General features: G+C 43.1%; 2 protein-coding genes across 2 annotated transcripts; one reads left to right on the top strand and one right to left on the bottom strand.

Annotated features, from left to right (window-relative positions):
- The first annotated feature begins 1,487 nt into the window (after positions 1-1,487).
- Positions 1,488-5,328, top strand: serpinh1b (serpin peptidase inhibitor, clade H (heat shock protein 47), member 1b). The gene is made up of 8 exons (XM_084352179.1): positions 1,488-1,585; positions 2,195-2,226; positions 2,986-3,135; positions 3,248-3,440; positions 3,533-3,803; positions 3,910-4,008; positions 4,103-4,335; positions 4,441-5,328. Exons 3-8 carry the CDS (start codon positions 3,017-3,019, stop codon positions 4,741-4,743), a joined length of 1,218 nt encoding a protein of 405 aa, XP_084208305.1. The 5' UTR covers positions 1,488-1,585; positions 2,195-2,226; positions 2,986-3,016; the 3' UTR covers positions 4,744-5,328.
- A 2,834-nt stretch (positions 5,329-8,162) lies between these two features.
- Positions 8,163-18,824, bottom strand: gucy2f (guanylate cyclase 2F, retinal; the record flags this gene model as incomplete). Its single annotated transcript, XM_084350782.1, has 18 exons — positions 8,163-8,244; positions 8,922-9,007; positions 9,118-9,212; positions 9,310-9,408; positions 10,038-10,212; positions 10,434-10,626; positions 10,740-10,903; positions 11,819-11,967; positions 12,130-12,279; positions 12,406-12,562; positions 12,707-12,883; positions 13,121-13,201; positions 13,559-13,684; positions 13,844-13,940; positions 14,730-14,814; positions 14,933-15,287; positions 16,405-16,706; positions 18,083-18,824. 18 exons carry the CDS (start codon positions 18,822-18,824, stop codon positions 8,163-8,165), a joined length of 3,315 nt encoding a protein of 1,104 aa, XP_084206908.1.
- Between the last annotated feature and the right edge of the window lie 4,793 nt (positions 18,825-23,617).

The raw sequence follows: 23,617 nt of genomic DNA, 5'->3' as shown, positions 1-23,617 counted from the left end.
CCATTATCATAGAAATACAAAAACTTTTGAGTCCTTTTCTTCCCACTTTTTATGTCTGTGTGGATGTTCCAGGCCTCTTCCACATAACAGCAGACAATGCAACTGCTATTTTAAAGATCATGTGTACTCAGAGATTTGACCAGTCTTGCTTGACCCAGAAGTTGCCCTCAGTCTCAGGAATTTCACAGTGAACTTTTGCTCCTGGGGCTTTTGTAGAATGACAAACACCCCCTGAGGTGAGGGAAGTGGCTGTAAGCCTGCACACGTGAAAACCCTTTAAAGATGAAATTGTTAGTAATGTGGGCTCGTCCCCCAAATTTTGAGTCATATATTGTTTCAAATGAGATGAGAGCGTTGAAATCTGGGGACTGTTTTCTTTTTACAGAACTTTCTTGACGTCTCGCCCGACAAGCCGCTATAAAAACTCCGAGCCAATTATTAGCTGGCATGTCAGGACAGTCTGCAGAGGGCTGCAAAAGAGGAGGATTAAGCGTGAAGGAATTCCTCTTGCTTGCATCAGACACCAAGATCAATATTTTATACTCATCTATCAACTGTCTTGCTCTGACCTACTGTAGTGGATATTATTGTGGCAAATATTTCACTGATTTCTGCAGATTAGACAGAACATATAGAAAAATAAGTACATGTTATGACTAACATTGTATCAAGCATTGTACAGACATTCGTATCAAGCAAAGGACAGACAGGTTAACACGAATACACTGTATAGTTTATTGTCTTTAAAAAGTTCTTAAATGAATTAAGAAAGGAGTCTCTGCTCAGGACACTGCAGTTTTTTTTTTTTACGACAGTGGTCTTCCTTTACACCCCCGTCCTTCAACAACCCTGCAATCAGCAGCTGGGTTGGAGAGACGTGGCACTGTGGGGGAGGGGGCAAGGGATGGAGATCATGAATCCCTGTGAGCCTCTGTAAAACTTCTATGTGAAATCAGACATTTTTCTAACGATGTTAACACTAATAAAGTCACTGCTTTTCTCGTTACTTGGGAACATTTGCAAACAATGAGCCCATTTACTGTCACTGTTATCGACTGAGAATGCAGAAGAATGGTGCTCCATAGAGGCTCCCACACAAAAGTTTTCAACAACTGCAAAAACAGTGTCGACATGCCACAACTTTTTATGCACTATTATCATTCAGTTCGTACTAAAAATCAGTTTATTGTTCATATTTTACATGTGATGAAACCAGTGTAAGAGATTGGGTCAGCGAGCAGCTTTAGGACCAAGAGACAGAGGAGTATTTCTGTACATCAGCAGTTAAGACTGACCATAAATCAGATTTTCTCTTTGTTTCTATCTGCAACCACTGCTGGGAAAGTTTCAAAGCTGAGCCCAGACCAGTGCTGAGACTTCAGCTGCCCCTCTCATTCCAGCCTGTGGTTAAAAGTGGGACGTCCCAACTCCCAACTTCCTGAGGAAAGGCAGACACCCTCATTGGAATATTCCATTCCCACTTCTAGAAAGTTCTCTCTCAGGATATAAAGGGCAGGAGAGTGTGTTGCAGTTGTGCTTTTCACAGGACAAAACTCAGAGGAGAGACCCAGCGAATCTGTGCCAGGTAAGGATTAGAAAAGAACTGTCTTTGTTTTCAGGGAGGAATGCCGAGGGTGAAAGGACTGCTTTATTTTTTATGGTTCAAAGTTACAGTGCAGCATTTTTCCATTTTAACCAGTTTTAAATCTCAACTATCTCTCTGGCTGTTTGACCTGCACGCAGATTATTTGAGTTTATCTGTAGAGGAAAAAAAGAATAACTCTTTTGCTGATCTTAAAGTTTCCCAGCATGATGATACTAAAGCTTTTTGCCTCTTGCTTGTCAGTGCACATTTAAATGTATCAAGTGCAATTAGGAAAGTACGTCATATGCATCCAATTATTATTTTTTTGTTGTTGTTGAATCCCTAACTTTGTGAAGCTGAGAGGTCCAGCCCTGCCCTCCAGAAATCTGTGCTGCTCCACTGTGGCGCAGCTGATTGGATGAAATTGTTCTGGCTCGCGCTCAGCCAATGAAAAAAGTTGCGAATGAGTGGTGACTAACTTGCATAACGACTTAACTCTCAAAGGTTGAAAACTGGGAAATAAGATGGAAAAATTCCGACAACACAGAATATGTCTGCATCAGGTCTTGTTTAATGAATTACACCCTGCTCGCACCTCTTGTCTTTCAGAATGAAAATCACAGACATCAAAAGATCTCAAGGTATACGAACATGATGAAAAGTCATTTCTGCTGTATCACAAATATGCAAACACAGAGATGCAGACGCCGTACTGTATATCTGCACTCAGAATGGTGGAAAGGGAGCAGAAACATGTTTAGAGATGCGGAAGCAGCTGGTTAAACACAGCCTTAGGTATTGAGCGCTTTGTTTGAACAAGCGATGGGATGAGTTTGATATAGCCTGCAGGCACACGCCCTTTCTCTGGGACGAAGGACGGCTCAGAGAGCTGCTGTAGAGAATGTGTTAAACAAACCCTGCACAGTGAAACACAGTGATTTCTTATCCTTATCCTCTTTTGGCTCAAGAAGAAGTCATTAGAGTCATCAAAATGTAGATGTGCAACAGTTTGCATCAATTACAATAAACAGAGAACAGAGAGGTGTCATATTTCAGTCTTGACTCAGCGCAGAGCTTCACCCTGACTGGACGGCAGCTCCAGCTGCACAGCTAAAAGCCTCAGTTGCTGCTGACGTGGTGAGGTACAGCCTGAAACCGGAGGCCTCCCCAAGCTTCTGTGTGGGCTGATCCAGCCCTGCCCCTCCACTAGCAGCTTCACATCCCAATCATATTCCAGTTCTGAAGATTATACACTCCACAAACCCACTCTGGGGAGATACTCTGAACGCGTGCCTTCCATCTCAAACTCAATACACATACCTGTTTTATTTGATTTTAGGAAGCCAACGCAGGTTGAGTAACGTTAAGCCCTAACTTTTTCTTTTGTTCCCTTTTCACAGGCTGCCAAGACTGCTTTAGGAGACAGACAGGATGTGGATGACTAACGTTGTTGCTCTTTGTCTGCTGGGCCTCATGGCCTCTGCAGAGGACAAGAAGCTGAGCAGCCATGCCACCACGCTGGCTGACACCAGCGCCAATCTGGCCTTCAGGTCTGACATCGACACATTTCCGTGATTAGAATCGTGTATTGTGATGGTGATACACTTGGTTTTGCTGAAGTACAACACAAGCATATCATCTTTTTTTGTGATTTTGATTTAGCCTCTACCAAAACATGGCGAAGGAGAAAGACATGGAGAACATCCTCATCTCCCCCGTGGTGGTGGCCTCCTCTCTGGGGATGGTGGCTCTTGGCGGCAAGGCCTCCACCGCCTCACAGGTCAAAACCGTCCTCAGTGCTGACAAACTGAAGGACGAGCATCTGCATGCAGGCCTGTCGGAGCTGCTCACTGAGGTAAGTACAACAATATCAAATACACAAACTAGACCCTCAGTCCTTTCTATACATCGCTCATTTGTGACCGTTAATATGTTGCTCTTTCTCAGGTGAGCGATGCCAAGAAGCGCAACACTACCTGGAAGATCAACAACCGCCTCTACGGCCCCAGCTCCGTCTCCTTCGCTGACGAGTTTGTGAAAACCAGCAAGAAGCACTACAACTATGACCACTCGAAAATCAATTTCAGGGACAAGAGGAGCGCGGTGAACTCCATCAACGAGTGGGCAGCCAAGTCGACCGATGGCAAGCTGCCTGAGATCACCAAGGATGTGCAGAACACAGACGGAGCCATGATTGTCAACGCTATGTTCTTCAAGCGTAAGTATAAATAGTCTCTCTTGTTCAAAGACTTGTTATGTTTCCTTTTTTTCATCTCAATCACATGGAGATGTGTAACCGAGTCCTCTACGTTTTGTGCCAACAGCTCACTGGGACGAGAGGTTCCATGAGAAAATGGTGGACCAGCGTGGTTTCCTGGTGACCCGCTCATTCACCATTGGAGTTCCCATGATGCATCGCACAGGTGAGTTTCTCCATCATTATTGTGTCTTCAAAACTGATTCTACCCACAAGAATGCAAGCAAGATAACATTATCTGATTTGTCTGCTCCCCGCAGGTCTGTATGACTTCTATGATGACACGGAGAACCGCATCTATGTGCTGAACATGCCCCTGGGCCAGAAGCAGGCCTCTATGATCATGATCATGCCCTACCACCTGGAGCCCCTCGGTCGTCTGGAGAAACTCCTAACCAGAAAGCAGGTGGACACCTGGATCAGCAAGATGGAGAACAGGGCTGTGGCCATTTCCCTCCCCAAGGTCTCAGTGGACGTCAGCCACAACCTGCAGGTAAGTCATGGCGATATGATGGATCGATTGGTTGTAAAAATGTATGGTCACATCTAAAAGTCAACTGACAGCAACCCTTTGACCTGAGCAATTTTTCTTTTCCAGAAACACCTGGCTGAGCTCGGCCTGACTGAAGCCGTGGACAAAGCCAAGGCCGACTTGTCCAACATCTCTGGAAAGAAAGACCTCTACCTTTCCAACGTCTTCCACGCATCAGCCCTGGAGCTGGACGTGGGAGGAAACCCGTACGACCCCAGCATCTTCAGCTCCGACAAGCTGAGGAACCCCAAACTTTTCTACGTAGATCACCCCTTCTTTTTCTTAGTGAGGGACAACAAGACCAACTCCATCATGTACATCGGCAGGGTGGTTAGACCTAACGGAGAAAAGATGCGCGACGAGCTATAATGTTAAGTCGTGCTGGGTAGCTTTATTTGTGAAATGAATGGCAGGAAACACAAAATATTTCTGGTATGTCTGTTACCTCATGAGCACATTCCAACAGGCTATCTGAGCGTACTATTTTTAAGATACACTAAACCTTTTCGCAGGGAACAATTCTGCGAAAACGTCAGTTACAAATGTATGTGAGATCTTCCATTAACAAACAGCAGTTGGCACAGCAGACAACATGCTTATATTAAGTATGATCTCTTTTTCTTTACACTCTGTATTAGTTCGGCCACTATCCATGCGTGCTTTCTTGCACTATCTTTAACGTTTAAAGAAAAAAAGATCAATGCACAAGCTAGTTTTTTAACAGTTCAGTCTCACTCCTTCCGCCTTCGCTTTCTCATTGTTGTTATTTTTGTCCAGCCTGCACTGAATTGTTCTTGTTCAGAAAAAAAGGCGGCAAATATCTGGCGTTTCCTTTGCGTTCGCTCGCCAGCCACACTGTGCCATTTTTGTTGCTGTTTTTTCGCAGAGAAGCTGTTGGAATTGTGTGATAATAATGTGTTGATTTTTCAATAAAAATAAAGAAAAAGATCTGTGTGCGTGTGTTTGTTCTGTTTTCTGAATATGATCCAAACACAGTTGATACAGTCCTGCGGAGTGTTTAGAAGAGGAATTTGAGCTCGCTAGAGTTAACATCTCCAACGAAAAGGATAACAATCTTTCCAGTTGGCTGGAGGTAAAACAATCCTCCCAGGTCTGGAATGCAGGGATTTAACAATGAGGGCGTTCTTCTTGTACAGCTAATCTGCTTGAGAATTTTGTGGTTCATTTCTCCAGCTTAATGTCAGTGAGATCTATTTTGGGGTGTCTCAAACAGGAGAAAAGCACACTGCGGTGCAAAAACTGGAGTGCAGGTTCTCGTGGTGAATGGGACGCTCGGTCACCTGCAATTCCAGCAGAGCAAACAGAAAGCTGGAGCTGCACTGCAACAGCAGACTGACAAAAGTTGTTCCAACTGAACAGTGTTAAAGGTGCATTTCATCCAACTTAAAGGGGCACTATGTAGTTTTGGAGAAGAAATTAAAACTCAGAATTATTATTTTTTTTTTCATTAACTGAATAAACAGCTGTTCTCAGAGGAAAATAAAGTCCCCTGAACACTCTTTGAAGCTAGAAAGGTGGCAGGGTCCGTCATGTATAAACAAAGTAAAATAGTATGAAATTGTGTTGCCCTTTAAGGTCAGTTTGTTTATTCAGTCATGAAAACAAAGACGTTTGTGTAATTAGTTTGTTTAGACAGACTGAAGGTCTTTCTCCTGAATAAAATGTCTTCCCCAAAATACACTGTGCACCTTTAAGCATGAAATGTTTTCTTGTATTGTCAATGATCACAAAAAATGCATCAAAGAATGCAAAAACTCTCTTACATAATGATGCAATCCCTTTAGAAGAAACAAAAGCCTTATGGATTTCTGTATAATAGCGCCACCCTCTGGTTGTACAAAGGAAAAGGAGTGGTTACACTATAAGGAAGGCCAAACAATGAAGGTGTTACAAATCAATGATTTAATTACTTAATGACATCATATTTACACACACCTCATACTTTGCATTGCAGTGATAATATACAAGACAAATAGAGACATAAATTACACAATGTACATGTTTCTGACTGACTCTGCTGTTCTGTACACCAAGCATGAATTAAGCTGCTCCTATAGTCTGCATGAATATTATGATGAGATGCAGGGGATTATTTTCCACATTTTATTACAAAATAATAATTATTATAATCATTATTGGGTATGGTTCGGTTGAGAGGTGACTTTATATTTGGGCTATGTCAAAACAATACTTTCACAGGTAGGTACACTTCTATCAAATAACATATTTAGTATTATTATCATCATTTTAGTTTTAAATCATTTATAAGTGTGTGCTCTACTTACACACGACATGACACTTACTACATGACATTTTATAAATGAAAGTGAACATGTCACGAAACATGTTGCTTTTTAATTTGTACTCAAAGTCACTCGACACCCATCCATTGCTTCTGAACACGTCTTAATTTAACCACTAGATGGTGCCCGTAAGCATCCCACAGACACATCATGCATCTGAGAGGGAAACCTCTTCTGAAAACAGAAGTCTTTAAAGGTACCATAGTTTAACATTAACACATTTTTGCTGACCTCAGAAATAAACCAGAATACATTCATTTATGCGTAAGAGTCACTTTGACATCACAAAGTAATAATCAATTTTGAGGACATTTTGATCAGTGTTATAAATTATGAAATACAAATTGCCGTATGAGCATCAAGAGTTTGTGTTCTCATATTGAGACATTAAAAAGAGGTTGTAAACTTGTGATATGACAAACTAACAATATTTCAAGTTGTTATGATGCTGAAACTGGCCACCACAAATCACTGTCCTCATGTTATTTATGACTTCATATTTCAGGTCCATTATTGATGGCAAGCAAATACCGCAGAAGTATGATTTAGATTTGGACATGCGGCACAAACAACCAACTCATTTCAATTTTATAGATGCTGACAACTAGCGTTACAACAATACGTGTCAGTGGATTAAAACAGCAACATGTTTCACAGAGGAACCTTAAAATTGTATTGATTGTAACAGAAAAAAATATATATGTTATTTTCATTACATTCATAGCATCCCCATCGCTCTCCAAGCACTGTCACTCTTTACAACAAAAGGTGACAGTTGAACATTTTTAAAAATAATTTATTTGAATGGACTTAAATGGACTTGGTCGACTCCTACCTCAATTCTGCTCTAATATAATAAAAGTGGCAGATTTCTCCTTTCCTCTTCAGGAAATTATATACAGTAGCAGCCTTTGCCTCCAACTTTGGAGAGCTAATAATATTATTATAATATTCATCCACAGCTAAGTGACAGCCTCGGCCCCATGACTCTATTTTGAGCTTTCATGGCAAACTAAAAACAGACATGATCACCAGAAAATATAAACATTTCATTTAGAAATAGGCTTTTGGGGTGTTCAATCTTCCAGTGGGTGAACCTCTGGTTGCCCTGAAGTAGGTGACCACTTGGTGGCCAGTGAGTGCGGAGAGGAGTGAATGAGTGCATCCTTTATGAAGGAGCGGCGCAGCTTTCCCGTGCTACGTAGGCAGGTAATGTGACAACTCTCATTACATTAGCACCGTGGTGTTCTGCTGCGCTGGCTGCAGGCAGATTAGCCAGCCGATGGACAATCCTCTTAAACAAGTCTGCATTAAGCCACGGTGAGAGGCTGGGTGGTGCTCTCTGTTCCCTGCCTGCCCCTCCTAGATCGTTGTCCCTTTCTGTCTCCTGGATGTGTCCTCCTCTCCTCTCCTCTCCTCTCCTCTGCTCCTCTTGTTTTGTTTCGTTCACAACTTTCCTTCACTTCAGATCTTTTTATCCACCTGCCTGTTGGCCTTGCGGAAAAGGGTCTTGATCTCCTCTGTCACCATCTCCTGCCAGTTGTCCCTGGTAAATACAGAGGGTGGAGTTAAGACCGATAATGTGTTTTACAGACATTTGTTTTTAAGCAGAACACTGGGGATTAAAAGACACGAGAAAAAAACTATAAAAGCACATGAACACCACAAAACAGACAAAAACACAAACACTGACAAAAACACAGGAAAATAGAGTTAATCATGACAGTGTGCCAGCCAGCCACAATGAAAGATCTGAACAAAGAGGGCTTTCCCCAATCTGCTTATGAGAAGATGCAGAAGGTGATAAAATCAAGAGATTAATGAGACTAGAAGGTCACAGGGCGATCAATAACATTCAGGAATCACTGAGACAAAACTGTGCGTGTGCACATCAAGCTGACAGCCACAGTAACATTTCCACCACAAGACACCAGCCGGCATGCAGGTCTCTACCTCCTGTGTTCGGACTAAGATGGTCAAGCCTTTTTCTCAGCTTTCTTTCTCCTGTACGCAGCTATGTCCTCAGGGTTCAGCCCGTGATTGTCTGCCCTGAAGTTATATGCACATTGTTGCAGGTGGAGGGTAGCAAAGGTATTCATTCAGTTTTAGATCAGATGGGTAAGAGTAGGTTAGTGGAAGTGTATATTCAACAATTATGTATTAAAGAATTTGTACACTTTTGATGACTATTTTCTTGATTCAACAGCAGGTTGAAGCTCTTACCCTGGTTTGATCTCTGGCGGTTTTGGCAAAGGTTTTGTAAAGTTTGTTTTTCCCACAAGCCAGTAAGTCTCTTCAATTCCTTTACCCTGAAACAACAAAAGGAAGCATAAATTAATAGACTCCAAAATATATTTCTCAATTCTCAAGCACTGACATTAAAAGGTTTAAAGTTAGACAAGAGGCTATAGACTGTTACCTTCAGCTCCGTCTTGCCTCTGACTTCTATTTTATAACCCTCGTTGAGAGAATGGAGGATCTTCACAGTACTCATATTTACGTGGATTCTATAAGCTGAGGGACGAGGAGAAAGGAAGACGAAATCAGACCAAAAGAAAACATGAAACAACACGACAAAAATCTGGCGGGTATGTGTGCGGGAGACACTGACGCAGCCCAGTGGATTCCATGCGGGAGGCAGTGTTGACGGTGTCTCCGAAAAGGCAGTACCGAGGCATAGTCAGACCCACCACCCCGGCAACACAGGGCCCTGGAAACACAAAGAATGAAGACATTTGCCCAGTTTAAACATGGAGTCAACAGTAGGACACTGTAAGGAGTGAGACTGAGGAGATCACAAAGTCAGCGTTGGTGCAGGCAGCTGGTGCAGCCTGGACTGTCGAGGTGATGGGTGAGACCAAGCGTCTTCTCTGAGGTGGACCATAGACCATAATCATACGGAGGCCGTTAGCTATTGTCTAATGGAAGCTAATTGGGATTTATCCTCCAGATTTTACCTGTTTGTTGTCTTTTCAGTTGCTGATCAATCAGGAAGCAGTGAATTTACAACAATTCTGTCCGATTCACTACGTTTATGGTACATGCAACCTAGAATACAGCAGTACCACTTTTGAGCTTCCCACCCTGAGTGTGATGAAAATGGGTGCAGTGAGAATAAATAATCAATGAATAAATCTCAACAAAAACAGACAAAACATGCAGTTGAAATAAGGCCAACAGTCGCCTCCATCTGCACAGGCTTGGGCAGCAAATAACGAGTGCCTTCATTGACAATGAATCCGTCAGTTATTTTCTGGATTAATTGACTGCTCTTGCACAGGTACTGGATCACCCCAATGTAAACAGAGTGACTGAAACTCCGGCTTTGTCTCGTCTCACCTGAGTGGATTCCTATTCGTATCCTGACCGGCACGTCTGGCATGTGCTGCATGTGGAAGGTTCCCACTGCGCTGAGGATGTTCAGAGACATGTTGGCGATCTCGGCAGCGTGCTTGTTGCCGTTTCTCTTCGGCAGACCCGATGCCACCATGTAGGCATCACCGATGGTCTCCACCTGGATAATGTCAACATATTTATTAAATCATGGCCACATCAATGTGTGCATTTAGTTTAGTCAATGTTAACCTACCTTTTACTTGTTCTCAGTGGAAAACAAACCACTTAATCTAATATTTAAAGACCTACATACCTGTGAATATGTTCAGAATCCCTCATAAGTCATAAACTCAACATCTTTATAAAGAGTCAGAAAAATGACTGAGCATGTCCTCTTGCCTTGTAGACGTCGTGGTTACTGAGCACGGCGTCAAACAGAGAGTAGAGGTCGTTGAGAAGGTCGACCACCTCGATGGGGTCGCTGAGCGAGGAGATGGTCGTGAAACCCACAATGTCGCTGAAGTAGATCGTCACCTGGTCGAAGTACTCGGGCTCCACTGTGGCGCCGGTCTTCAGGGCCTCAGCCACAGAACTGAGGACGGACGATCAGGTGTTTTATTAAATATGTCTAAACCCATCAGACGTGTGAAGGCTACATTCAGATTGATTTTGTGTGTGTGTGTGTGTGTTTGTGTGTAAACTCACGGTGGGAGCATCTCTGACAGCAGCTTTTCTGTTCTCTGTTTCTCCACCTCCAGCTCCTCTGTCCTCTCTCTGATCAGGTCCTCCAGGTTGGAGCTGTACTGCTCTAACATCCTCAGCATGGAGTCGATGATGTTCGTCTTCTTCCCCTTGTTGATTAACTTGAACTAAAGAAATACAACATCATATTAAATAATGAGTATATATTATATAAATACATATTTAATATTTTAAAACTGGTTGACTTAAGTTGGATAACAAAACAATAAGGCTGCAAGGGTGCAGTGGTGGAATGTAATCAAGTATATTTACTCAAGTACTGTGCTTAATTACTATTCTGACACACTTGTTCAGTGGAGTTGTTCCATTTTAAGACACTTTACACTTCTTCTCCACTACAGTTCAGAGGGAAATATTGTACTTTTTACTCCACTACATTTATTTGACACTTCTTGTTACTAGTGACTTTCCAGTAGCGGAGAGAGGCACCGAGACGAGGCACTCGAGAACAGGCATAAAGTCACATCCTTTGGACGGAAAGTCCTTCACAAAGACATCCACAGTCAAGCAGCATGAGACAACTTAAACAGGCTTGTACAGGCAACCGAGAGAAATGGGGAGGGTCTCGTTTTTCACGCCACGTTACATTCTGCTCACACATGGCTCATAAGAAAGTGATTAATACATGTACATTAGTATGAATTCAAATTTAAAGACATACAAATTAATATCAGACATTTTGATAACAATACTTCTGTACTTTGATTTAAGTAGCATTTTGAACTCAAGACTGTGAAACTCCTTAAGGAGCTGAGGTTCACAAGGTAAGTTACTTCTTTTTAAATCTCTCCTCAAAACTCACTTTTATAATAAACCTGTTTTGTATTTACTTTCTATCCCTCGTTTATCACTTTTATCTGTGTGCTTTAATAATACACTCAGGTCTTATGTTTTTACTCTGGTTGTTTTATCTTTTATGTTTCTGTACTGACTGCGTGTACTGTTTAATCTTGTTTTGTAAAACACTTTAAAACCATGTTTTAAAAAGGGCTTTGCAGATAAAGTAGTCTCCAGAAATATACCCTATCAAAGATCTCATCGAACGCTGGCCTGCGCTCAGGCAGCTCGCTCCAGCACTGCTTCATCAGCTGGATGCACTCCAGAGGAGCCTGGTCCGGGGCCACGGTGGGCCGACACATCGGAGGAGGCTTCTTCACCTTGCGGATGATCTCTGGTGAGGAGACGGGACACGCCAGTCACGTTTTAAATTACAACATGTACCACATCAGTATTCTGTTACACTGTTAGCTCTGCTGCATGTTAGAGGGAGAAAAACACATTTTCATGACAGCTTCTCTTTATCTACACCTCTTCCTCCCTAATGGATACACACCTTCGGGTGACAGACCCAGCATGCAGTACGGCGGCCCTCTGACCACCACCTCTTGAAGGATGATAGAAAAGCTGTACACGTCTCCCTTGTAGGTTCCCTTACGTGAGTTAGCAAGGTCCCTTAAGAACTCAGGAGCTGTCCAAAATAGATCTGAGTGAAGACAGAGAAAAGATTGGTAATTAGAGTGTAAACCTGGTACCTTCTTTCTACAAAAATGTACTGCACATAAAGGATAATATATGGCTGGCCATGAACAGTAATGAGACATTAAGGTACCTTCAGGTGGAGGTTCCTCTATAGGAGCTTTCTGCGACTCCAGCAGCTCATTGAAGCCATAGTCAGTAATCTTGAGGACAAAACGCCCGTCTACCACACAGTTACGAGATTTTAGTCTGCCATGGGGGAAATCTCTGTGGTGAAGGTATTTCATACCCTGGAAGCACAATAAGTTCAACAGTGTAATTAATCATAGAGCAAATTATCGCACAATAAACTGTGCACATGCAAGACGACGAGGACAACTGGAGCACACGGTGGATAATCATTATTAATTTTATTCAGGATGTCAGTGTTTTACCTTGATGAGGTCAAGCACAAGCGAGGATTTGAACATCCAGTCTAATTTAACGTCCTCGTTCCTCAGCAGGTCCTGCAGGCTGCCCCGTGAGCAGTGCTCCGTCACCACCGCGAACATGGAGAAGTCGGAGAAGAAGCCGAGGAATGGGTTCACGTTCTCGTTTCTCAGGTCTTTCATCTGAGGAAGCAGATAAACAAGTCCATGGAGGTTGTCACAACAGATTAATCTACAGTATGCCTTGTTACTGGGACTTAATGTGTAGGTTCTATCTTTTAACAACTGCAATATTTGTTGCCCTGAATATGAGGCCAATGTGTTTGTGGAAGTGTGTAGCTTTTTCAAACCACCTTATTACAGTAAAAATACAATTCGGTGCAAGTGTTACTTCTTATAGATCGAGACATGTTGCTCTACCTTTGTGAAAATCTTTGTGGTGCTCTGCTTCACTTCCTTGAAGTGTCCCTCCTCAAATTTCTTCAGCCACACCCAGTCACCCTGGAAGAGAAGTTGTGTTGTTACAGCAGGATCAAACGTTTGGCTCAAGTACTTTCTTCCATGTGCATAAAAAAGAAGATGGTGTTACTTCCTGAAAGAGGTATTAAACCTTTTTTTAACTTCTAAATAAGTCAATACCTATTTTAACTGCTGCCTGTTCATCCACCCCACACAAAAAATGATCTCAATCTTACAGAAAACTGTAGAACCCCCTAAAATAGTGATCTCAAACAAAATAATGCAAAGCAGTGTTATGAGGCCCAGACCCGTCCCTTCCTAACTTACATACTGACTGCATTTTTAAATGTTGTGTATACGTACAGACTGAAGTGTGACGACTCTGTTAGTGTCACCTACCTCGTACACAGCTACATTGGTAGTCTCATGAGTTGCCGTCTGCAGGCTGTTCATCGAGTGTGAGCGCTCCGCAGATTTCTCCTCAATAGCACTCTTAGACTCACTCAGATCCTCCAAAGTGATTTTCTGTGTGACATCAAACAAATTAGCTGCATCCTGAAACATTTTATGTGTCAAATGTGCACATTATTCCGTATTTTGAGCTAAAATTCAAAGAATGTGGAAACAAACAAACAATAGATTAAATGTGCGTTAGTTTGATTGGATGACGGTGATGCTGCTTACCTTTTTGCTAAGCTGAGGATTGATAAACGTGAGATCCTCTAAGGTCAGGACGATCCGATTGGGACCTTTGACCAGCTGGATTTGTTGAAGTCTCCTCCTGTCAATCAGATTTAGAAAAGATAAGGAAATCAGTTCAACCGATGGCAGTGTGTTTCCTAAAACTACGTCAGAGATGATCTTTGGATCAAAGACAGATGATGAACAAGGAAAGCTCGGCCTTTTCTAAGAACTACTTTTAGTCTCCTGTAGTCAGATGGGAGAATATAAAAAGGGTCAGGTTTTCTGATATGAGTAATCAAGTCTTTACTTTTGGATTACATTCACTTGTGCTGTTTGAAGTACTTGCTTAAGGTACTTTCAAAGTAAAGGTTACTTTGACGTCTACGTCAAGGAAATCCATTGTGTGGTTTAAATGATAATTGATTAATCAGCAACTTTTAAATACTTGCCAACTATTTTGATAATCGTTAATCGGTTTGAGTATTTCTTTTTAAAGGAAAATAAGTATAAGTTCTCTGATTCCACCTTCTTAAATGTGAATATTTTCTGGTTTCTCTTCTCCTCTATGACAGTAAACTGAATATCTTTGGGTTGTAGAGCAAACAAGACATTTGATGGCGGACCAATCTACTGAAATAATTGAGATGATCTTCAAGTGGTCATCTTTGTTTTGTTCAGCTATGATTCCCTTTCCTCCAGAGACGATGTCTTTGGGGGACTATTTTTGCAAATCTTCCTTTCTAATTTTCAAGCATTTGCACAGACCATCCATTATTGTGCACATCACATCATCGAATATATGACTGCATCTTGTCTGATAAAAAAAAAAAGTCTGGAAGAGTTGTTTGGTGAAAAAGATGAGTTTGTTTGTGTTTACAGGCTGTACCTGATATAAAGACTTATAGCGAGCCCTCCTACAGCCAGAATGAAGATGACAGCCAACACCACTATGATGTAGGTGACCTCCACACCTGAGGATGACAGCAGGTAACTCGATGTTGTGGTAAATGAGGAATGATGAACAAATGGCAAAATGTTTATGAGAACATAGAGCAAACACATCCACCCATACATCCATGTGCCTATTACCTCCTTTACAGATGGCGTTCTTATCAAACCAGCAGCTGGAGTCAGACGGCGGAGGAGACCCTCCTGGAAAATTAATGGACCTCCCTGCAAAACGAAGCACTCCGGACTCTACATCCACCAGATAGGTCTGGTACAGCCGGCTCCCCCTGTTGTCAGTGTCCAGGATGACGTAGTTGGTCTTAACTTCCCCACCAGTGTCCACCCAAACCTTCTGGTTGAAGCCGCTGAAGGTGGTGTTCTTGGTGAAGTAGGCCAGGTTTGAGCCTGACAGCCGCATGCCTGCTTTCCTGGCATTGTGGATGGACTTGGCCAGCAGGTAGATGCTGTTATAGATGGTCCCAAAGAGAGGGTTAACCTGCAGGAGGCACAAGAAAAGACATGAAATGTATAAGCAGACGATTAAAACTATTTGTAATCGTCCTCTGTAGGAATGACAGGGACCCAATCAGATGTTTCAGATCTGGGCTGACACAGAGGGCTCAGTGAAGATGGAGACAGGATGTTTTTAGCAGGGACACAAATGAGTTATTTTCAGGGCCGAGGAGAGTGAGGTATTCAGAAATGATATGCATTTGCAGTAAAAATTAAATTTTATGGGATGAACACTCTACCAGGCAAATTACCAGGGTGACCTATAAAATGTAAATGTTTTACTGCAAATTCTTATCAGTGAAGATGTGCAGAGGATGAGTCAATTCCCTATCAAACTCTATAAACTGTCCACTCAAATAAAGGCTGAAAGCCAAAAAAGAAAATCTTTAAAAGATTAAAATCAAGAGAATTTTGAGAAGGACAGGCAAGGTTAACTGGCGATCCATTTCTATTACAGACTAAATGATTAAAAAACTGAGGAAAATGGAAACGATCCAGTTGTCTTTGCAACAGTGATGCCAACAATGATACGAGCTGGAAATGCGAGGGGGGGGGGGATGGAACAACATTGTAAAATGCACAGATTTTGAGCAGCCATTTAAAGCAACATTATGTAGAAAATGGCATTTTGTGTGATTTGATGCCCCCCGCAGTTTCTGAGTGCAACACCACTGTCATAAATACAGATCCCAGGTCTGTAACAGTTTGTCAGACTAAGGTGCTAACTACAAAGAAAACTCATTACATCATAACAGTGTTATGTGTTGAAAACTAGTATGTTGAAGTAAACATGTATGTAACGCTGTGATCCTCCCCTCTCACTGAAGTTACATAGAGCAGAAACAAGTGATGGGGGGCAGAGTGGCTGAGACAGAGACACCATTCACCCTGTTACAAGACACTGTAACATCAACATGATTACACTGACTCATAATACTTTGCATTTAGGACTGTGGATTTTACCTCCAATCTCTCACAATGGAGTCATGCTAGGATTCAAGGATTCACTTCATGGTCAGTATGGACAACCACTACCTTTTTTACTGTACACATTGAAATGTGAGCTTTACAAAATGTGATCCCATCCTTTCATTTCCTACCCGCTCTGGCTGCACAGCTAACGTCACTTCCTCGCTCCTCTGGGCGGCAGTGAACGCCTCGTTGAAGGACAGAGGCTCCGAGGCCACAGTGATGGTGAGCACAGCGTCGTAGGCCTCCCTCAGCCTGCTGTTGTTCAGCAGGGGGAGGTAGGAGACGTTGGTGTAGGGCACGCTGTAGTGGAGGGTGTCGTAGGGCACAAACACGTACTTCCCCGAGGTCAGGCCCATTTTCTGTGCTTTTAGAAGAAAAGTAGCCTGCTGCTCGCCTCCAACCAGGATGGAGTGCATGCACATGATGATGACTGAAACAGATGAGGAGAACATAAGATGGGTTTTGTTAAAATATTGGTGCAATAGTAAGTTTTCCAAATTACTGATTTACTGATTATTAATCGTGAAAATATTTGGCAGATTAATCAATAATGGAAGTAATTGTCAGCTGCAGCCCGACAAATGCAGTGTTGGATAGATTACTCTAATGTCCCCTTAAAGTGAAGTGACAGCGATATACTCAAAACAAGGGATAAGGATATTTCACTCCATTGTTGGGGGGAGGGGACAATAAACAGAAACATTTCTCCAGAGCAATTCCTGAAGGGGACACCAATGGTGCCGCCAAAAACACTGTTATACTAAATGCATATAGAAGAAACGCTGATGACTACTCTCAAACCACACTGTATAATCGACGGGTAAATAGCTTTAGGGTTGCACCAGCATGTTAAAAGAAGCTGCTATGTCCCCATGTTGACATATACAGTCGCATTGATGCAGAAGATTCAGTTACAAGGAAAAGGACCAAACACAATGCAGTCTGGTTATAACTGTAAATGTGTTTTAATCTATCGAGTGTTAACAGTAAATAAAAATGTGTGACACATCTCTTGTTTTAAGTTGACTCTAGCATAGCAGCTAGCCGACTTACAAGGGTTCAGCCACCAGCACACTCCCAAGACTGCTCCACAGACACACTTCATGTGTGGGGCATGGATCTACTATATATTCATTATTTACTTCCTCTTATGAATATACAGTGTGGGTTGGTAGGCACTTACAGCACTTTGACCCTTCGACAGGTTAAAAAACACTCCAAAAGTGAGTCTATGGGGTGCACTGGAGTACTGGGGGCCTTTCTGAACTGACCACATAACATCTACAATAATTGAATTTCGCCACAGCCCTTTCTCCCTCTCTGCTCTTTCCTTACAGCTCTCCATGATGGAGTAGAGAAGGCACATAACCATCAGCAATGGGGACATAATGACACACTGGGTAAAGGCGAGTGTTTGAACAACCAGAGCAGTCTGGGAAGTTGAGGAAATGAAAAGACAACACGTATAAGTATCACGACACCATGACATCAAAACATCTGAGATGATATGAGGACTCATATCACCAAGATAACGGTGCTGTCAGCATACAGCCCAGCCCTTACTGTTGTCCCAGTTCACCTCAACAACAAGGTGACACCTGCAGAGTCAAAATGGCGTCCTGGTCAGGTGGTGGAGTGATAAGCCAGCTGGAGAGCTGGGATGTACAAACTGCTCCCCTTGTTTTTTTTAAATTACAGGTTTTATATTATTAATTGCTATAAATCCACTATTTTAACTGTTGCTTCATAATGATCTTACACTATCTCCTCTGGATTCACTTTCACATAACAGTCTTGCACACTCACCCCTGACCTCCCCCGCAGCCTGGATCCTCCTCAGCGTGCTCTCCACCTCTGTCTCATTCATACCCATAGATGCGACCAGGCCGACTGGGAGCCCCTTATTCCTGAGGGCGGTGGCCACCCTCCCCGCGGTGTCCCTCCAAATGTCCTCATTGGATGAGACCACCACGACGCTGGCCCACCTGAAGTGCTTCAGCACGGTGAACAGCACGTCAGAGGGGAACGGCACGGTCCTGGCAAAGGTGGGGTAACCTATGACCCGGTCCAGCTCGTAGTTGACACAGCCGTAAGAGAAGATGGCTTTGTCCCAGTTCTTGGCCAGCAGAGAGGCCGCCACGCAGTACCCCGGGTTGGTGGGGCCCACGAACGCGTCCGCCATCTGCTCGTAGTAAATGAACGCGGTGAGGGCTTTGGAGGTTTCGCACGGCTCCTGGAGGATGATGAACTCCATTTTCAGACCCAGGTCCAGACTCAGGTCACCGTTTATCCTGCTCACGGCGAGCCTGGCGGCCGCGGCGGGCAGGGCCCTGTAGTAGACAGGGTCGCAGTTCCAGGGCCCCAGGACCCCCACTTTGAATATCAAACAGCGGACACAGCAGGGGAACGTCAGCACCCCGAGCAGCACCCATAACATAAAGTTATAAAAGGGCAGCGTCGTTAACGTTGGCCTGCTTTTAATTATGGGCATACATGGATGGTTGGACTCCCATAGCGCCCCTCTGAAGCTTGGGGGAATATGTTGCATTGTCCTTCAGGGGTATCCAAGGCGGTGAGTCTCTGTGGTCACTGCTGGAGCAGGCTGTCAGTTAGACCACCTGCAAAACGGGTAACACATAACAGCCATGGTCATTTCCTCACAGTGGGATTATACATTATAACAAGGCTGGGTTGAAAACGAATGCGCCTCTCACCGTTTGTTTGACTCCATCAGGGCAGCGTCTGGATCCGATGAGACAATCGCACAGGTGTCCTCTCTCGGATCTGCTTTATCCGCACGACTCGTCACCTAACCATCCCTAAAAACCTCACCTATTCACCCCGAGGGTCCGCGGCGTCGCCTCGGTGTAGACGCACGCAGGTCATCGTGTTTGGATTAGGGGCTGGAAGTTGACAGGCAGCGCTCCGGCGTTCGGAGACAACTTCAGCACCCTGGAGAGCTGCTTACGTCCCGCAGTCAGCGCCTCTCAGGGCTCCCGTGCGTTTCCACAAACACCTCTGTTCACAGGCTGCATGTCTGAGGAAGAAGAAGGAGAAGAAGGAGGAGGAGGAAAAAACACCTCTGCTCTGCTCCTCTGCTTTTCTCCCATTCATATGTATTTAAAAAATAAAAATCATAGTCCAGGTGACGCAAAAACGAGCAACCTTCCTCCCAAAAGACTATTTTGAAATAACAAAAATGGAAGAGTAGGCCTGTTTGTTGTATTATCAATATGGGAGGCCAGTGTCAGCTACAGGCCCATTCAATCAAATCCCTCCAAAGTGACCTGGGGCCAATAGGTGTTATTCACTAATCCATTTTCAGTGAGGCACAATATAAGAGGATTGACAGCAGGCCTTAGTCCACTCTAAAAGCTTTGTTATCATGCAGGCTGGAGAGCCAACAAGGCCTTCCCCCGTCACACTCCTCCGGACGTGTAGTCACAAGTCACTTTTTCCCCATTTGATTTCAGTTAATGATATGATTGATTTAGTAAACAAACATGTTCTGATGTGCAGACTGGGGTCATTTTTCTCGCCATGGAGACACCTCAGCCACATGGCACTATACCGTGCTTTAATTGGTCTAATATGCCCACGGTGCAGCAGATTAAAGTGAATTTGAACCCTGGTGGAGTGGTGGTAATTAAAGATAACGAAGGGCTCTCCCTGTCGGTCCCCTGAGTTCTGCTGCGTTTTGCCTGCGTCAGTCTTTTTCTTTGAAAAGACTCCACCAGGTGACGCAGCCTGCCTGCTAAATGATCCCTGCAGCTGGTTGCCACAACATCAACCTTGCATGACAGGGCGCAAGGCACAAATGTGGGCTGGATGGATGACTTTACAGAACCATATGACACCACGCAGTGGTTGTGATTAGACTGTGATTATTACAAAGCAAACAACTGCAAAAATACATCAAAAATCTGTTGTTTTTCAGCAGATTCTTCAGGTTCAGGTGCCTCCACTACCTGATGTCATGATGAGGTGTGTTTATTAGTCAAGAGAACTGCAAAAATGATCAATTTCAGCCTAAACAAGTAATCTTACATGCTTACTGACTGTTAAAATAATCAGGAAGGGAAATAAATACTACAAAGACAGAGCCATTATGTTTGGTTTCAGGTAAAAGCAACCAAAGCTTCAAGTAACCAAGGTGAGCTTCGACCAGCACCAGGCTAAGGCTGCTTGCTGCCTCTGTGTGTGTGACAGACAGACAGAGAGACACTGTGTGTGTCTCTGGAGGACAAATTCAATCCTGACTGCTCGGCACGAAAGGCAGTGAAACCCGTAAAGAAACATCACATAAATGCAGCAGGAATACTACGCTGCATTGTGTGCACATGGAGCTGGAAAAGTGATTCCACCTTTGTTGACCCATATCCCACATAAGCTGATGAGCCTCTTAAACGTACCACCTTGACAACGCTGTCCCGCATCCAGGAATAGAGGCCAGAAGCGACGACTCAGCGCTATGCACTACGTCCACCCAGCGAGCAGTGAACGCAGCACATCTGATGCCGCTCAGACGGCTTGTCTCCACAAGCAGAAAACATGAAAAAGTAGTGTCATGGAATTAACAGAGATGCAAAACAAAAATACGTAATGATTCAAAAGTAGAACAGGGAGGTCAATAAAATGACTTAAAATGAATCAAACAAAGTCAAGTCACATCTCTGTGTCGAACAAGGAGAAATATCTGAAATGCTGCGTGGGCAAAAAGGAGATAAACAGGTGCACGCATAACAGAATAAATGAGGCGATGGTGTGAAATAATACACCAGTGAAAGGCAGATAAGGACACCTGGGAACAACATTGCTGTGTATTTAAATTTTGAACTGTATTTTAAAGTCAATCACACCTTGCATGTCAATGTTAAGGTCAAGTCCCCTTAAAGGATTAGGTCACCCAAAAATGAACAATTCTGTCATTATCTACTGAACACTAGTCAGGTGATGTTCTGTAGTCCACTTCACAGCAAAACAGCATGTTAGCATTCTCCTTAACAACAACAGATGGAGATTTACATATAAAAAAATAACTGAAAAATGACCTACAATGGCTCCACACAGCTTGGCTGGTGTAATTCACATCTTTGTAGCCAAAATCTTCACTGTAGCTGCTAAGCTAAAGGTGTTAGCACGCACCTTGTCTGAAGTGGTCGCACAAGCTTGACCGCACATCAAGGGTGTAAACATCATCTTTTCAAATCAATTTGGGATCTCAGGGCTTCTGGAGACTTTTATTACTCCAGGTGAGCTGGAGCCATTTTATGATTTTTCTTGGTGGCCTTTTTTTTTTACGATCTTTAACAAGTCCCCATCTACTTCAATTGTTTAGGAACCCTGTTTTGTTGTGAAGCTCCAGAAATGTTTTGTGGACTACAAAGCCTCACCCAACATTCCATCAGCACGAGGGTGAGGAGATAACATCTGGATTTTCATTTTTTTTCGTGAACTTATCCTGCAATGGGCCGTCCTTTAATGTTGCTTGGGCTACAACCAAGACTGAGGAGGATTCGCCAGTAATTATGATGTGATCTGAATAAGATACAATTCACTCTATGAATTAAATGATTTTTTCTTGATTAGGGAGAGTAGGGTTGTATCGAGGCACATTTGAGCAACAATGTGAGTGAGAATGCTTTTGGCTCAGACAGACTCTTAATAACATTATAGTCTCTTTTGGGACATAACGTTCAGCTTTATTCATGCAGAATCAATACAAAACTCAGGCCTATATTGAACATAATTTAAATTAAGGTTTCTGAAGAGCTACCCAGAATAAAAGACACACATTTGGTGGTCACAGCTGAGGCACAGGTCATGAATCAATACTGAAAGGTGGAATGCTATTGACTATTGTAGTGTGGGACCTGCACTGACCTCTTGTTTTAATTTTCTGTTATTTTCGATAAATGCACTCCTATGTTTAAAAGTGAGTTGCTTTCTCTAAATTGCTTCATGAGCCTTTACTGTGCAACTGCAGACAGTTTATTAGAGGATGTTTTTAGCTCTGGCGCCATCTAGTGGACGAGCATGCAGTGACACTGTACTGTGCACTGGAATAAAAGTGAATAGACCCCATGTGTCACAAGATTCACCTCTTTGGATACTAAAAAACCTGAACAACTGCTTCTTTCAACCTAGATTCAATAGGGATGATTTCCATGACAACACTTTGCATTGTGAATCCTTTTTTTTTTCTTTTTTAAAGGGTAATTTCACAGATTTTTATGCATTAAAATATGTTTACATGTCATGGGGGGGAAGTAGCATAATGCCTTTTTCTGGCTCCAGAGGAAGCTGCATGCAATCTGAACTGCGTCCAATGATGTCACTCAAGGGCTAAGTTGCATTGTGGGAAATGTGGATGCCAGGTTTTGAGTCCAACAGTGTTATAGGAGTACAATGTGGGACTGTATTTTGAAACGTGTAAAACTTGTGGACAACAACGACACTAAAACATCCACTATCTGGTGATCGCAGTGTCTGCTCTGTGTAGGATATTCATCATCATATGTCTCAGATTCTGAGGTTTTTTTTGTTGTTGTTCTTTTTTCAGACTGACCCTGCACCCTGCTTTCTGTCTGCCTCCACCCTTATCTTATCTTTACACCCTTGAAGATTCCCAGACACCACAACAAGCAAGATATATGTGTATACAAGTATCTACATGTTGGGTAACGCCAAATAGGTTCCTCTTTCCACCGCAGCTTACTGTACAACAGTTGCCCATGACTTGAGAGGACACAGCCATCATCCTTTTGTTTCTTTTTCTCCCTTAATTTCAGACAAAAGCTGTGCGTGTATTGTTGAGAGTGCGAGTGTAGTTTGTATGGGTGTGTGCTGTGCTGTGCAGTGATGCTGTCATGTTCTCAGGAGGAAAACAATGGCTGAGGCAGCAGATGACGAGCAGAGGCCCCTCAGCATTGTGTGAGCAGCAACAGATGTTCATCATAATTCATCACACTTGACCTGAGTGTTTCTGGCCCTCCTTTGAGAGAACTTGTTACAGTGTCTCAGTGACGCAGTCTAATGTCTCCACATATTTTCTGTTCTATAACAATGCACACACACGTTGTCCTGTAGTAAGCTGCATTTGGCTCTTTTGTAATATTCCTGTCTAGAACTGTTTCCTCATATTGTAAGCACACTACATATTTATTATTATTACTTATCATAAACCTGCAGGATCCGTCTCTGAAAATGTTGTTTACCAAACTAATGGCTGTTTTCTTTGCACAGGCCAGATATGCTGCATAGGCAGAAACAGGAAGAGTCTGGGCTTCCTGTTCACTTTATTTAATCAGTTTCATCAAAATGTGAACTGCAGGCCAAATG

The sequence above is a fragment of the Pagrus pagrus genome (genome assembly GCF_965226575.1).
Source record: "Pagrus pagrus genome assembly, chromosome: 4".
Taxonomy (NCBI): domain Eukaryota; kingdom Metazoa; phylum Chordata; class Actinopteri; order Spariformes; family Sparidae; genus Pagrus; species Pagrus pagrus.
This window is presented reverse-complemented; position numbering and strand designations above follow the sequence as displayed.